At 35.0% G+C, this 14,858-nt stretch overlaps 1 protein-coding gene across 2 annotated transcripts in view; it reads left to right on the top strand.

The window, feature by feature from the left end:
• The window catches only part of PGGT1B (protein geranylgeranyltransferase type I subunit beta), a 55,745-nt gene extending 43,000 nt beyond the window's left edge, over positions 1-12,745 (top strand). Inside the window, exons 8-10 of one of the 2 annotated variants that reach the window (XM_059890309.1) lie at positions 1,895-2,079; positions 7,259-7,367; positions 10,446-12,745. In XM_059890309.1, the coding sequence (XP_059746292.1) occupies positions 1,895-2,079; positions 7,259-7,367; positions 10,446-10,627 (476 nt within the window). In that variant the 3' untranslated portion in view covers positions 10,628-12,745. 2 annotated transcript variants of the gene reach the window in all.
• Positions 12,746-14,858: the final 2,113 nt, after the last annotated feature.

Below are 14,858 nucleotides of genomic sequence, written 5' to 3'. Positions count from 1 at the left end.
CTATAATACTTGAAGTCATGGGCAGCTTCATAAAAGAGAAATTGAAACTAGTAGGTCATTGAAGGAGGAATAAGATTGATAGTTGCTGAATAGAAATTAATCTAAAAGGTAATGATATATTTGTTTTACTTTTGTTTTAATATACTTATTGCTAACATAGATCTTCCTCTTTTTTTTTTCCATTGGGAAAAAAAATCTGAAGACTAAATAGTTCTTACAGTGACTCTTTATTTATTTGTTTGTTTTTATTTTTTGACAGTGACCATTTTAGTGTGATAGCTGCCTTACATTTCCTAGAGCGAATGCTCACTTTTCCTTTGCCAGAGAATATAACCAAGATTTGTAACACCAAAAGGAGAATTGCAAAATGAGGCATATTAGGAACAATCTATTTAAAGAGCTAGAACTAATAAAAATCTGTAATTGAAGTTGTAATAAATTGGAAATATGGAGTATTTTCAGATTGTTTGGAGTTGACAACAGATAGTGCCAATGGAAAGTGGTGGAATTTTTTTGTTTGTTTTTTCCTATGTGGAAAAATACTGACTTTTCATTTCCTGAGGAAAGTAGTTACCTTTGTGACTGTATTGGTTCCTTTGATGCTATAACATTTTAATAAACTTAGGGGTGTTAGACAATGCAAATTTGTTCTCATAGCTCCAGAGGCCAGAAGTCCAAACTGCATCTTACAGGGCTTCAGATCAAGATGTCAGCAGGGTGGGTTCTTTCTGGAGGTTCCAGGAGGTCTGTCCCTTTGCCTCTTTCAGCTTCTGGGGACTGCTGACGTTCTTTGGTTTGCCGTCACATCACTTGAGTCTCTGCTTCCATTGCCTCCTTTTTGATTGTAGTTTAGTCTCTCTCTGTCCCTCTCTTACAGGGACACTTGAGGTTGCATTTAGGGTGTCTCCCACCCAGGATAATCTCCCCATCTCAAATCCTTAACTTCCACCACGTTTTCATAGTCCATTTTGCCATATAAGAAAACATGCCCATGTTCCAGGGATTAGGACCTGGGTATCACTGGGCAATGGTGGAAGGTGGGGTGGGGTGGGGCATTTTTCAATCTAGCATAGTGAGCATCGATACGTATTGTGCATCTACTTCCAGATAGTTTTCTTCTCCACCCCCAACACACATATACTCTTTCCCTTTCCTATTCCTTTGTTTAAGGAACTTTTCTTCCTTAAGATAACTTTTGCTAAAGAAAACACACCTGCAATGTGGGAGACCTGGGTTTGATCCCTGGGTTGGGAAGATCCCCTGGAGAAGGGAAAGGCTACCCACTCTGGTATTCTGGCCTAGAGAATTTCATGAACTATATATAGTCCATGGGGTTGCAGAGTCGAACAGGACTGAGCGACTTTCACTTTCACTTTTTCTTCCTTAAATTTCTGAAGCTGAGTGCATATAAGCCTCTAGTTTATGTTATATGTAAAAATTAGCCTGTAGCTTAGGCAGATGGGACCTTAGTTATAAACAGTACACTGTCATTTTTAAGGGAATTAAAATCAGACTCAGGTGTTTAAGAGTGGTATACAGGAAACAGTAGTCCTAGACTTTAGTTTCAGCCCTCCCATTAGCCATAAAATTTTGAACTACTTTATAAATCTTATGTTTTTCATTTAAAAAAATGATTCTTATACTTTTAAATTATTTTAAACTTTTTTCTGTTTCTTAAGTGCATATTGAAGACCTCAGTGCCTAGTGGTTATTTTAAATAGTGAGATTTAAGTAAATAAAATAGTAATATAAAAGTAAAATTATATTTCTTTTAATTTTACCTTTCTTTCACTGCTTTCTAGAATTACTTAACCATTTTTTTTTCTTCAATCATTTCATATTACTTCCCTAGACATCTAATAAGTTTAAAGTACTGTGTGGTTTTAATTAACAGGAGGATCAACTTTTTGTGGCATTGCATCACTGTGCCTGATGGGTAAACTAGAAGAAGTTTTTTCAGAAAAAGAACTGAACCGGATAAAAAGGTGGTGCATAATGAGACAACAGAACGGTTATCATGGAAGGCCTAATAAGCCTGTTGACACCTGTTACTCTTTTTGGGTGGGAGCAACTCTAAAGGTAAGAGAAATAATAAAAATGAGAAACTTTTACTCTTTGTTAATAAAAAACTGTGCTTAAAGGGTTTGGTCTTTTAGTGTTCATTAAATATTGTTAGGTTAAAGCCAAAAAGGTTTTCCTGTTGCTCTGGCAAAGCTGGTTTCTTGCGGAGGTCCAGCCCCGGCTGATCCAGGGTATTCGAAGGGGAGACGGTGTCGGCGAATATTTACATATTTATCAAAGATATAAAGAGTAATAGAATGAGGATAGCTCAGTAGGAAAATTCAGTGGAGAAAAGAAGCTGAGTAGCTTGGTTTACACAGAAAACCAATATAACCCATGACACCAGGTTAGTTCTGACCACGGAGGCCGCAGGCGCCCTCTTGAATAGCGGAAGGTGCCCCACCTTAGACACGTTCTCGAGTGGGTCTTAGAAGCCCAGGCAAATAAATGGTTGCAGAGGATATCCGCGCTCCAGATGGAGACTCAGCTGGAAATTGAGGGGAAAAATGACATGGGGAGACCAAGCGTTGGTGAGCAAGGCCCGTAGCTTTATTTTCAACAGGGGCTTTTATACCCTAAGTTACACATAGAGGATAATAGGGGATGCAAAGTCAGCAGTCTTTGATCCTTATCAAAAACCAGGGTTTCTTTCCTGCAAATTTATCGTATACAAATGGTTTAGGTGATTTATTTATCCAGGGGGACTCCTGAGGCTCGATCCCGCCTTTGCGTATGCCGAGCCTCCTTCCTCATGACCTTTGTCACGAGTGGAATGTCTCTCGCCGGCTCCTGGCAGTTTCTGTATGGTTTTTCCACAGAATTCAGTTACCTGTTCTACTACTTAAAAATTTTTATTCTTATAGGACTCTAGTGTCCAGAACCTATATAAGAAACTAGGTGTAGTGCTATAAAAAGCTCGTAACTGAAACTTACCAGTAGTCCACCTAGATGGAACATGTCTGAACATACCAGTAAAGGATTTATGGGAAAATACCTTAAAAGATAAACCACGGGGTAATTCCTTTAAAAACCATTTAAAGTTTTCTGTTTTTTATTCATTTATTTGTGTAAGCCTTCTGAAATGTATTCATTTATATGATCATACATTTTCCCCATCTCTGCTACCTTTTGATTTGTGTAAATCCATAAGATTATTAGCCATTGAGTACCCACAAGTTTTCTATATCCTAAAATTGCAAGTATCACCTAGGCCTGATATTCTGGAATCTAACAAAAGTATATTCATCATCTATATAACATGTTAATTTTTTTCTCTTAAAATTTATACATGTGGTTGAAGTAAATAAAGAAAATAGAATGTTTTTTCTATTCTCCTCACTTCTAGTACCATTTATCTGGTGCACCATTTTAATTTTTTTAATTATGGAAAATTTCAAACATAGTGAAAAGAGAAAATGCTGTATAATGAACACTTAATATGTTCAGTAGCCAATTTCAACAGTTCTCATCTCAAAGCCAGCCTTCATTCATTCATACAGCTGCTCACTTTCCTCCTCACTGTATTATTTTAAAGCAATTCCTAGATAACCCCTTTTTACTTTATCTGGAAATTCTTCAGTACAGTCATTAAACAAAGATAGCTTTTTAAAGAATGGAGATGTAATATTCTGTCTTCTAAAAATTCAGCCATAACTCCTTATTATCATTAAATATTAAATCAGGATGATGTATATTTCCTATTGCATCACATCAAGAGGAATATAATATAATCAGTCTCTGGTTGTCTCTGCTTTTTGATCTAAGGGCTCCAGAGTTGTCAAAGCTGATTTATCCATTATAAAATTCCCCATCAACCTGTTTTTCTTCACCTTTTTTTATGGTGGTAAAATATATGTAATGTAATATTTATCAGTTTAACTGTTTGTAAGTGTATGGATCAGTGTTGTATAATCATTACCATTATCTATACCCCAAACATTTCCATCACCCTAAACATAAACTCTGCTCATTAAACAATAGCACCCTTTCTCCCATTCCTCCAGCCCCTGGTAACCTCTTTCCTGCTTCCTGTCTCTCTGAATTTGCTTATTCTAGGTCCATCATATAAGTAGAATTATGTAATATGTGTCCTGTGTCTGGCTTATATTTCTCAAGATCCATCAATATTGTCATATATATCACAATTTTATTCCTTTTTATGATTGAGTAATACTCTACTGTAGGTATATACCACATTATGTTTATCTGTTCATCTGCTGGTGGACACTTGGATTGGTTCCACCTTTTGGCTATTATGAATAAGGTGGTTATGAGCATTGGTATAAAATATCTGTTCAAGTCCCTGCTTTCATTTTTTCCAGGTAATTAACTAGGAGTGGAATTGCTGGATTATATGGTAGTTATGTGTTCAACCTTTTGAGGCACCAACAAACTGTTTTTCACAAAGGCTGCACCATTTTAGATCCCCCCTGGTGATGTATAAGGGCTCCAGTTTCTCCACATCTTCACCAATGCTTGTTTCTTCCATTTTTTTATAATAGCCATCCTGATGGGTATGGACATGAATTTGAGCAAGTTCTGGGAGATGGTGAAGGGCAGGGAAGCCTGGCATGCTGTAGTCCATGGGGTCGCAAAGAGTCGGACACGACTGAGCAACTGAACTGAACTGAACAATGAGCGATATCAAGCATCTTTTGATGTGCTTATTGACCATCTGTATATCTTCTTTGGAGAAATGTCTGATTTATCTGTTTTTTCTTTTGTTGCTGGGGCTTTTGGTTGTTGTTCCATGAAATCATTGCCAAATCCAATATTATGAAGATTTTCCCCAGTGTTTTATTACAGCAGTTTTTAGTTTTAACTCTTAAGTTTAGGTCTTTGATCCACTTTGAGTTAATTTTTTTATAATGGTGTAAATCAAGGACTTCAGCTTCATCTTTTTACATGTGGATATCCAGCTTTCCTAGTACTATTTATTGTAAAGACAGTTCTTTACCCATTAAGTGGTCTTGGCACCTTTGTTGAAAGTCATCTGATGTTGTATGTGAGAGTTTATTTCTGTGCTCTCCATAGTAAGCATTGGTCCTTACTATTTTAATTATTGTAGCATTGTAAGTATCGTTATCAAGCAGTATGAGTCCTCAACATTTTCCTTTTTAAAGATTGTTTTTGCAATTTCACACGAATTTTAGGATTGGCTTTCCCATTTCTTAGGAAAAAGGCTGTTCACATTTGTATGGAGATTGCATTGAATTTACAGATTGCTTGGGTAGTGTTGACATCTTAACAGTGTCTTCCTATCCATGATGATGGGATGCTTTTCCATTTATTTAGATCTTTAATCTCGTTCACCAGTGTTTTATAGTATTTTGCGTACAAAGCTTTTACCTCCTTGGATAAATGTATTCTCAAGTATTTAGTGGCTTCTTTTAGAAGCCATTATAAGTAGAATTGCTTTCTTAGTTTCCTTTTGGATTGTTTGTTGCTGGTGTGTAAAAGCTTTATCATCTTCTTACAGAATGGTTTTAGCAGCTATTGACGATCATTTCTTAAATCCATTATGTCATTGGGGGTTGTTAAATGGTGATATTCTACCATTCCCTGTAAATTTACTAACTAGTATCCTTTTGTAAAGAAGTTCACTTTAACTTAAGATGTGGTTATACAGAGAAAGACAGATGATTATTTATTTTAACTTTAATAATGTTCATTCCATCCATTGAGTTGGTTCTCTAGCATCCTCTACAGTTTTCCAATAAAATAATTGGATTTTAGGGTTTTTTTTCTTTTTTACCCTTTGAGTGCCATTGTGAACCCATAGATTTTAATGTTTTATCTGTTTTAGTCCATTACATTGTTCTTGTTAATGCTCAGATTGTCCCATCTCTGACCAGTACAAGCCCCTTCAAGTTCGTTCTTGAGTCTCTTTGTATGATTTTGGTGGCCTTTGACAACTTTCTAGAGGCAACTTTTAAAATTTTTAATTCTTATAGATAACTTTAAATAACTTTAAACATGCTGATTGCTTGAGTTGACTCATTTAGACATTATCTTTGATTCCCAGTTGTGAAAAATGAAAATTTGGTCTCCCTTTTTTCCAGCAAATTGTTACTGGGTTTTTTTTTTTTTTTTTTTCCTTAAGTTCTGAACCTTTTCTCTTCCTCTTCCTTCTAAATCTGTCAGTTTGCCTTTTTTGTATAACGTCAAGTTAGGTAACATTCATATTTTGCTCAGTAACAATGGTCAAATATTTTATGCTTTGCCTATAGGTTGATTTTAAAATTTGAAAACTAATAATCACTTACTAGAATTGTGTAAATATTCTTTATTGCTTAACCAAGTACGATTATAGTTTCTTCTCTATGTAATGACCCATGTGCCACTTGATACTAGAAAGCATTTCTAGTATCAGGAGTCTAAAGAGTCTCTGCTTATATTCTATTAGTTAAATAAAAATGAATGAATAAGTTTGCTTCTTATTAGTACCGTAACTTTCTAATTGGTTTTATTTTGCTTTTTGAGACATGATGCTGCTTTGTTAGTCTTTAATACTTTCTGTGGCTCTCTGATTCATATTATTAGCACACCTTCAGCTGCTTTGTGACACTTGAGCTTTCCACCATCCCCTGACCCTGTTCTCTTCACAATTTGATTTATCCTTTGTTTTTTCTATTTAATAGGATCTTGGGGAAAAGAACAATACATGTCCTGAATCTTTAAGCTACTTAATCTTTTATGCTAAAATTGTATTTGTCTCACCTTTTATCTTTCTTAATTAAAGAGCTTTAATTTTTTACTATTCTCAAAATTGTCTTTAGCGTGTGGTTAATAATTTTTATTGTCCTTTTTTTTGAAGTATTTTTACTTATCATTACTATAGTTCATAACAGTTCAGAAATCTATTATAAGAGTTAGAATATGGGTAAATAAAATTGCCCTTGTAAAAATAACTGGTGAAGTTGAACACATTGGCAAGTTGTGTTTTGAATATGTTGCAGAGAAGTCATTTGGATCTGTTTCAAAAGAAAGAAATAGTGAATGGGTCACGAAAATGAGAGTAGATGATTTTTAAAAAGTTAATGTGGTTGATAATTTTAAATGTTCAAATCCCTTAGGCTTGCTTTGAGAGCCTTAACTAGAGAAAAGCATTTTAAAATTATATATATCTGAAAATTGAGCCACAGGTTGATATGAAAGTTTTATGTCAATAAATTTATATTTGTTACTGTCGTTTCAGCTTCTGAAAATTTTCCAGTATACTAACTTTGAGAAAAATAGAAATTACATCTTATCAACTCAAGATCGCCTCGTTGGGGGATTTGCCAAGTGGCCGGATAGTCATCCAGGTAGTTTATTTTTTGTGTAAATCCAGAGCAACCTTTGTTTTATTTATTGAATAATCTTTAAGCGTTTGTCAGAAAGGGTATGTGATAGAAAATATAGCCACAGTTATAAACTTAACTTTAAGTAAGGTTTTTAAGAAGGTAAATTGTTTCAGTTTACAGTAGATTTAGGATATTCAGGGTATAAAGGAAGGGTTTGATTATCAAGATACTGGTATAGTTTGCCTTTTTTCCCAAATATTTCACTTAGCAATGTATTATGTTATTGCAGACAATAAGACAGGTGGTCTGAATGGTCCCAGTTCAAATGGTCCCAGGTTTTTATAGAATAATTTGGTTCAAATGGTCCCAGGTTTTTATAGAATAATTTGGTTCATCCAAAATCTTTAGGAGTATTAGCTGTCACTTGAGCTATGTGTAGAATAAATTACTCTTAAATCCAAAAGAGAACTAATTCTTACTCTTTTCAGAAGTCATTCTCCAAGCTACTTCCTCCTCCCTCTTAGGTTTCACCTCCAGTAAATGATATATTTACAGCCTCCATAATCTCAATTCAAGAGTTTGTTAAAAATAAGTCAGAACTCTGACACTTTTGATAAGCAGAATGACAAAGTATTAGCTATAAATACATGAAACTAGATTCAAGAAATGATTGCTTTTGCAGCATTGCAATAATATCATGGTTTTTATTGTTAGCCTAGAACCTCTTTACCTCATCTCTTGTCATAGAACTGTTACAGTCAGAATATGTACCTGAATTGAAATACAAATAAAGGGCTCATGAAATCATATTTTTGTACCTGAAGAAAGCAGGAATATTCCCTTATATCCATATTTACTTGTTTTTTTCATGCAAAATATGCTTCTTTAAAAAAAAAAAAAGTGCAATGCTTTTTATTTCTACGTGTTAGAAAGTGTTAGTTGCTCAGTCACATCCAACTTTTTGTGACCCCATGGACTGTGTAGCCCATCAGGCTTCTCTGTCCATGGGATTTTCCAGGCAAGAATACTGGAGTGGGTTGCCATTTCCTACTCCAGGGGATCGTCTCAAGCCAGGGATCAAACCCATGTCTCTTGCATCTCCTGCGTTGGCAGGTGGATTCTTTACTACTAGCACCATCTGGGAATATTTAGAAATTTTGGCATCTGTAACCCATAGCTGTAAATATGTTTTAAAAGTCCCTCAAGAAAACAATTGTTTTGGTATCAATTCCATTGTTTTCAACCAGTACATGGTACTATTTTTAACAAATAATGAGAATAGGGAAATGACATTCTTGAAAAGCATTTCTTATGTAAACATATTGAGATACATTTTGGTTTTTTACAATAGCTTTTTTAAAAGAAAATTCTTGGAGCTTTTTTGTAGAGAGGTCAATTGCTAAGTTTAATATTTGTGTAAATGCTTGGTTGTGATATTCTTTATAGAAATGTTGCAGTGTCTTCCGATTCTATACATTACAGAGCATAGAAATCGTTGTATGATAAATTGAATTTATGTGGAAAAGATTTGTTTCCAGAGCTGTTATAAAAATTATTTTAATAGGATTTTTTAAAATTAGCTTATGCTTGGTTCTAATAAATCAATCTTTTGACACAAAGAGATTTTATATACATTAACAGGAAAAATTGATTAAAGGAATTAAGTTTTACTATGAAGAAAATGTATATTTCTACATCTAAAGTGCTCGAATACATCACCACCTACAGATGAGATTATTATTTATTTTTAAGGTTTGAAATGTTTAACTTCTATTTCATTAGCTTTTATAAAAAATCCTTTTGAGGAATAAAAATTTTACATTACCTGGAACGTGTAAGATCCTATTTTACATTATTATGAGTGTATTTTCTGTTGCATTTTTTTCCTAGAAAAGTTTTCGCATTTCTAGACAATAAAATTTAATGTTGCTTTGTGCCTTTTGTAATTTAACATAACTGCAAGAAAAATAAAATAGGAAAAATCAAATTTTTTTTTTTTTGGTGTGAAAATTAGAGGAAAGTGAGCTAGAAGAAGTCATAAGCATTCTCTGAAAAAAACATAAAAGGGGATTAACATGGGCCTAACTGGTGAAATAACTTTTTCACAAATAACACTGAATAAGTACAACTGTCTGTCATTCCTGTTGTGAAAACTAAATGATATTTATTTAAGTCAACCTTTCTCTTTCATTCTTTTGATACACTTTGACTTGGTAAGATGTTTTGAACCTTAATAGCCCATGAAGCTATAAATAATAACCAACTCAAAAATAGAAAAATATTTTGACTAGTACAAAATCTATTTTTTGTAAGTGTTCCCATAACGGCAGAACTCTGAGCACTTTTACGACTCCATATAAGGCTGCCATACAGGCAACAGCCATGTGATTTCAGTGGTCATTTAATGGAAGAAAGTTACTGCCCCCGAAAGATGGGAAACTATAGTGAGGTCAGTGCAGAATCGTTCTGGTGTGAACAGTCACATTATTACAACCAAACAGAATGTCTGAGTTTGTTTTTACTTTCAGGTTGGATATTTTTAGAGTGACTGACATTACTTCAAATAGGAAAATTAAATATAGTACAGGATTCCAGAATGAGTTATTTTGCTCAGCCTTCTTTCATTTAACACAGAGTTGGCATTGTGTGGTTTAGGAGTTGTCAGAGTTAAAACTTAGCAGGGAATGCAGTGCTACTTAGATTCCGAGGTTTATTTATTTTCATTTTTAAGAAGAAAAGTTCCTTTTATAATAGAAACATCTTTGTTTCCATATTCTGTTGTCAGCAAAAGAGAAAACCCATTAAAGTGAGGAGTCTTTGCTAGTACTCTTCCTGTTTATTCTTCAGTCACAGAAGATGTTGGTGGACTCACTTCTTAAGCTAGGAACTGTTTTCCTTGTTAGTGATATTTTCTTGAATATCATCTGATTTTGATCATCTAGTTTTTAAAAATTTGAGGTTTGAGACTCTGAGAAAGCAAATATTTCAACACTAGTATTTTTCTAAATTTATTTTTAATGTACTGATGGGCTGATAAGTAGCTAAATATTTTGTACAAATAATAATGCCTGTTGTGATGAAAAAATGTCTTATTTTCAGATGCTTTGCATGCATACTTTGGAATTTGTGGCCTGTCACTAATGGAGGAAAGCGGCATTTGTAAGGTTCATCCTGCCCTGAACGTAAGCACACGGACTTCTGAGCGCCTTCGAGATCTCCATCAGAGCTGGAAAACCAAGGACTCTAAACAGTGCTCAGAGAATGTGCACATCTCCACATGACTAACTTTAGCCGGGGGCGGCGGGGAGGGTTTGTAGCCTAACTGTAGCTCAAGGTTAAAAGCCATGGATAACCACATGTGCTCTTTTTTTAAGAGGTAGTCTTACAATCGAATCTTGTGCCGATGTCACTTTGGGATATGGTCTTGAGCCAGTAACCTTTGTACTAGGTTTCAAGAAAATCTTTGTTGAAGTTTGAACCACAGTGGACTTCGTCGTGGTTCTTAAATGTTTATACTGTATTTCTAAGTTCTTTGAGGCAAATTAACTGTATGTATGTAGGTTATCTTAAAAAAAAAAAAAACTTGAGTACAGAATTGTATCATATTATAAAATGGACACGAATCTTCAAAAGAAGTTCACATAGCAGTGGTAATCTTCGGGTGAGCACTTAGTGATCATTTAAAAAGCTTGACTGCTTATGGTGGAACATTGCTTTAATGAATTAAGTATCTGGGGTTATTCTTTGAAAACAGATGATCCCATAATTTTTTAAAAAAGAATGACTTATTTTGTGTTGTTTTTAAGTAAAATGTGCCAATTAAACTTTTGTGGCCTATATAAATGAAATTAACTTCATAGCAAGAATGAATAGGCTTAACTAATACAGTAATTTCCTAAAGGGAGATTGTTATACAAAGACTCTTATGTAGCTGAGGAGAAAGTAATTTAACTGTGTGCGATTGTGAATGGGAAAGTTTCGTGCTGTGTGGGTCATCTATTTTAGATGTTGTTGGGGTAAATAACAGTTACGTTTGCTTTTAATCTCGAATCATTAGTCATTTTTTTTTTTCTCCTTTCTCCAGGGAAAGCCGTCTTACCTAGAGGGAAAAACATTTAGTGGTTTTGTTTCTTTTTCTGAGATAAATTTTAAACTGTATTTTTATAACTGAGTTATTTTTAGCCATTTGGTTTTTTGTTGTTCTTGCTTCCAGTGTTTTAGCTTTTCTGATTTCAAAGTGATGATTTTCTAATTTTTTGAAGTTAAATAAGTAAACATTTAAGTGAAAAAAAATAACACCTCTCAATTAAACTTAATGGTATAGCTCCATACACAGTCATTCATATTTTTGTAATATTTTCAGGTAAGTGGGAAGGTAATGTATCCCTTAGAGGTTAAGGACTGGGGTTTGCTTTTCATTGGTCTGTTTTCTTCATTTTGTGACCTACCTGAATTGTATAAGGAGTGGTGTAAAAACTTCCCTTTATTAGTAATCAGTTTATCAATGAATCACACCCATCACCATTTGCTCAGTGACAAAGTTACGAGAGTAGTTCTGAAACGGAGAAGGAAATCATTTCACCAGAGGGACTAGGTTTAAGTTAAAATCTTGGTGAAAATAAATGTTGGATTTTTAGGTTTACAAGTATCAGGATAAAAACTAAATTACTGGTATCACTGTTTAGGTATTGTAATATCTAAATTTTTATTTTTTAGTGGTGAAAAAAAGTACCCTTAAATAATGATCCCAGGGAAAACCTAGTATATACATGACAAAATGATTCATTTATTATTCGCATGCTTAGTTTAAACCTCAATTTGCCAAAGTCAACTCTTTTTTTTTTAATAGAAATAAAATCAGAGAACTGATGGTGGGGAAAAAATAAACCTGACAACAGGTGTCATCCTTCCATGAATTTTTCCAGTTTGCACTGGTTTAAATCCTGACAAATTAAGATACCTGCATCTCAAACTAAGACATTTCTTAGACATCAGGAGTTAAAATGACATATATGTAATAGCTTTAGAACTATATGAAAAGCCCCCGATTTTTTTTATTCTGAATTGCCATTAGTGGTTGAAAGTGTAAAAAAGTTAGTATCTGTATTTGTAAGATGTAGAATTCCAAGGTCAAATTATTTCATAAAACTGCTAAATATTTTCTAACTCCTTGTGTAATTTAATTGCATAAGATTACATATGTCAGTGCGATTCTAATTAGCATGCTCTTGAGAGGCATTCTTAGGAAACTGTTGGCCAGTGAATGTTCAATTCCACAACAGCATATTGACCAAAAAAACCACCAGGCCATTGTGAATTGTGGAGAAGCTATTCCGAACTTTTTCTAAATAGTTACTTACAGGAAAGTATGAATAAAATAAATTATAAGCACTGTTTCATATGTATACTTGATCTTTAGCAGTGGTAATAGAACGAGAAGGTGGATTATGAAGTCTCAATCTGTTCCCTATGCTCTTTCCCCACCTCCAGTATGGTATTTTTTTAAACTGTGGTAGGAGAATCCTTGTTTTGGACATCTGCATGAAAACAAGGTTGATCAGGTCGTTACAACACGATTCAACCTATTTATCATCTACAAGTGCTTTTAGACTTGACCTATGTGTACATTTTAATTAGATCTTTAAATAATCATTTATAAATATTTAAACTCAAATAGAAATTTTTTCCAACGGGGTACATCGTTTGAAACTGTGGTTTGTTGGGTCTGATAATATTTCAGTGTCATTATCGTAAAGAGGTACTCTGGAGTCAGATGACTGGGGTTTAAGTCCCACATCTGCCAGTTCACCAGTGTCATACTGGACCCTAGCTCCCCCTTTGATAAAGTGAGGTGAGGGGATCTCACAAGGTTTTCTGAAGGTCACATGCATGCATTGCTAAGTCGCTTCAGTCGTGTCCAACTCTGTGACCCTCCTGGACTGTAGCCTGCCAGGCTCCTCTGTCCAGGGGATTCTCCAGGCAAGAATACTGGAGTGGGTTGCCACTTCCTTCTCCAGAAGGTCAGATGAGATAATACATATTAAGTACTTAGCATACTACCTGAATACAGTGAACTCCTAATTATAATTTCTGTTATAACCATCTTCAAATTGTTTTTAAAACCTCTCTTTTCTATAATAGAGATCCCACAGAATTTAAACTCTAGGAAGATGATGGCAGCAGTGTAGTTTCTGAGTCTTCCCATTCGACCCTAGAGTAACTAGGATCACCACAGACCCCATTCTACAAAACCAGGTGACAGGGTGTCCCTGTGAACTTCAAAATACAGTGTTGGACAACCCACTGACCAGCGTAGTTTCAGCATCTGTGTGGGAGGAAGTGAAAGGCAGGCAGCTGGTTTCTGTTGGCCTTGAGAACAGAGCTATCACACTGCCCACAGTTTTCTCACTAGAAAGTGCAGCGGGCCAGTCCGAGAGCAAAAGCTGGAACTGGAAGGGGTCGCACAGGTCCCCACGTGCACCTAAGTGTTAGATCAGTATAGTGTGGTCTGATCGTTGTGCGGGAGCAGCCTGGGCCCTGGCCTGTTTGCATCTTAAACCTAATGAGACAAAGCCCTGCTCAAGTTAGAATCCAAAGTGGCCCAGATAGGTACCACAGGACCAAGGGAAGAGAGAGGCCAGATACATAGAAAGAAAGGGCAGCATACATAGACACGATACGTGGACATGGGTGATCACTTTGTGGAAGTGAAACAGGAGCTTACAGGGCCAGAGAACAAAGAAGAGGCGTCCTAGGGCACCGCTCCCCCGTAAGAGTACAGGAAAACTCATTTTGCCAGAAACAACCTGAGAAGGATTACTGTCAAGTCCTATTAAAACTGTCTTAAGGAATAGAAGGAGAGCCCAGCGTCCCTCAGACAGCGAAAGCACTCCAGAAGGACATGACTACGAGACTATGAAAAACTATTACGACAGGAAATGTATAGTTTCAGAACAAGATCAATAAAAATGGGAAAAGCTAAGAATTACATAATCAAGTCTTAAAAGCTGGAGGAAAAAGCAAACCCAAAGGAAGTAGAAGGAAGGGATTAATAGAAATGGGGAAGGGGGAAGATGCGATAAGACAAACAGCCAGACTTTCTAACAGAAAAAGGATAAGTTTCAGTAGCAAGAGAAATAACCATAAACCAGGAAATTTTTCAAAATTACAACGTAATTTTATGTGATAAATTAGAAAATAATAGCTTTTCTTAGAAAAATGCCAATTGCCAAGATTACCCTAGTTGATACAGAAATTTGAAAACAAATGGGCTTTTTACCAAAACAGTATCAGGCCCAGATTGTTTCAAGGGTATTTCTACCAGACTGTCATGAAATAATCCTAATATTGTTTAAACAATTCCAGGGGCTATTAAGAGACTCTTGAACCCCAAAGGGGTAAGAAAATAGAAACAAAAAAAGACTTCTAAATTCATTTTGTAAAGTGAACATGATGGCGTTGTTTTTTAAAACCTAACAAAGATTGTACCAAAGAGAAAATTATGGATGGCTC

Source organism: Bos taurus, chromosome 10 (genome assembly GCF_002263795.3).
Source record: "Bos taurus isolate L1 Dominette 01449 registration number 42190680 breed Hereford chromosome 10, ARS-UCD2.0, whole genome shotgun sequence".
Taxonomy (NCBI): Eukaryota; Metazoa; Chordata; class Mammalia; order Artiodactyla; family Bovidae; genus Bos; species Bos taurus.
This window is presented reverse-complemented; position numbering and strand designations above follow the sequence as displayed.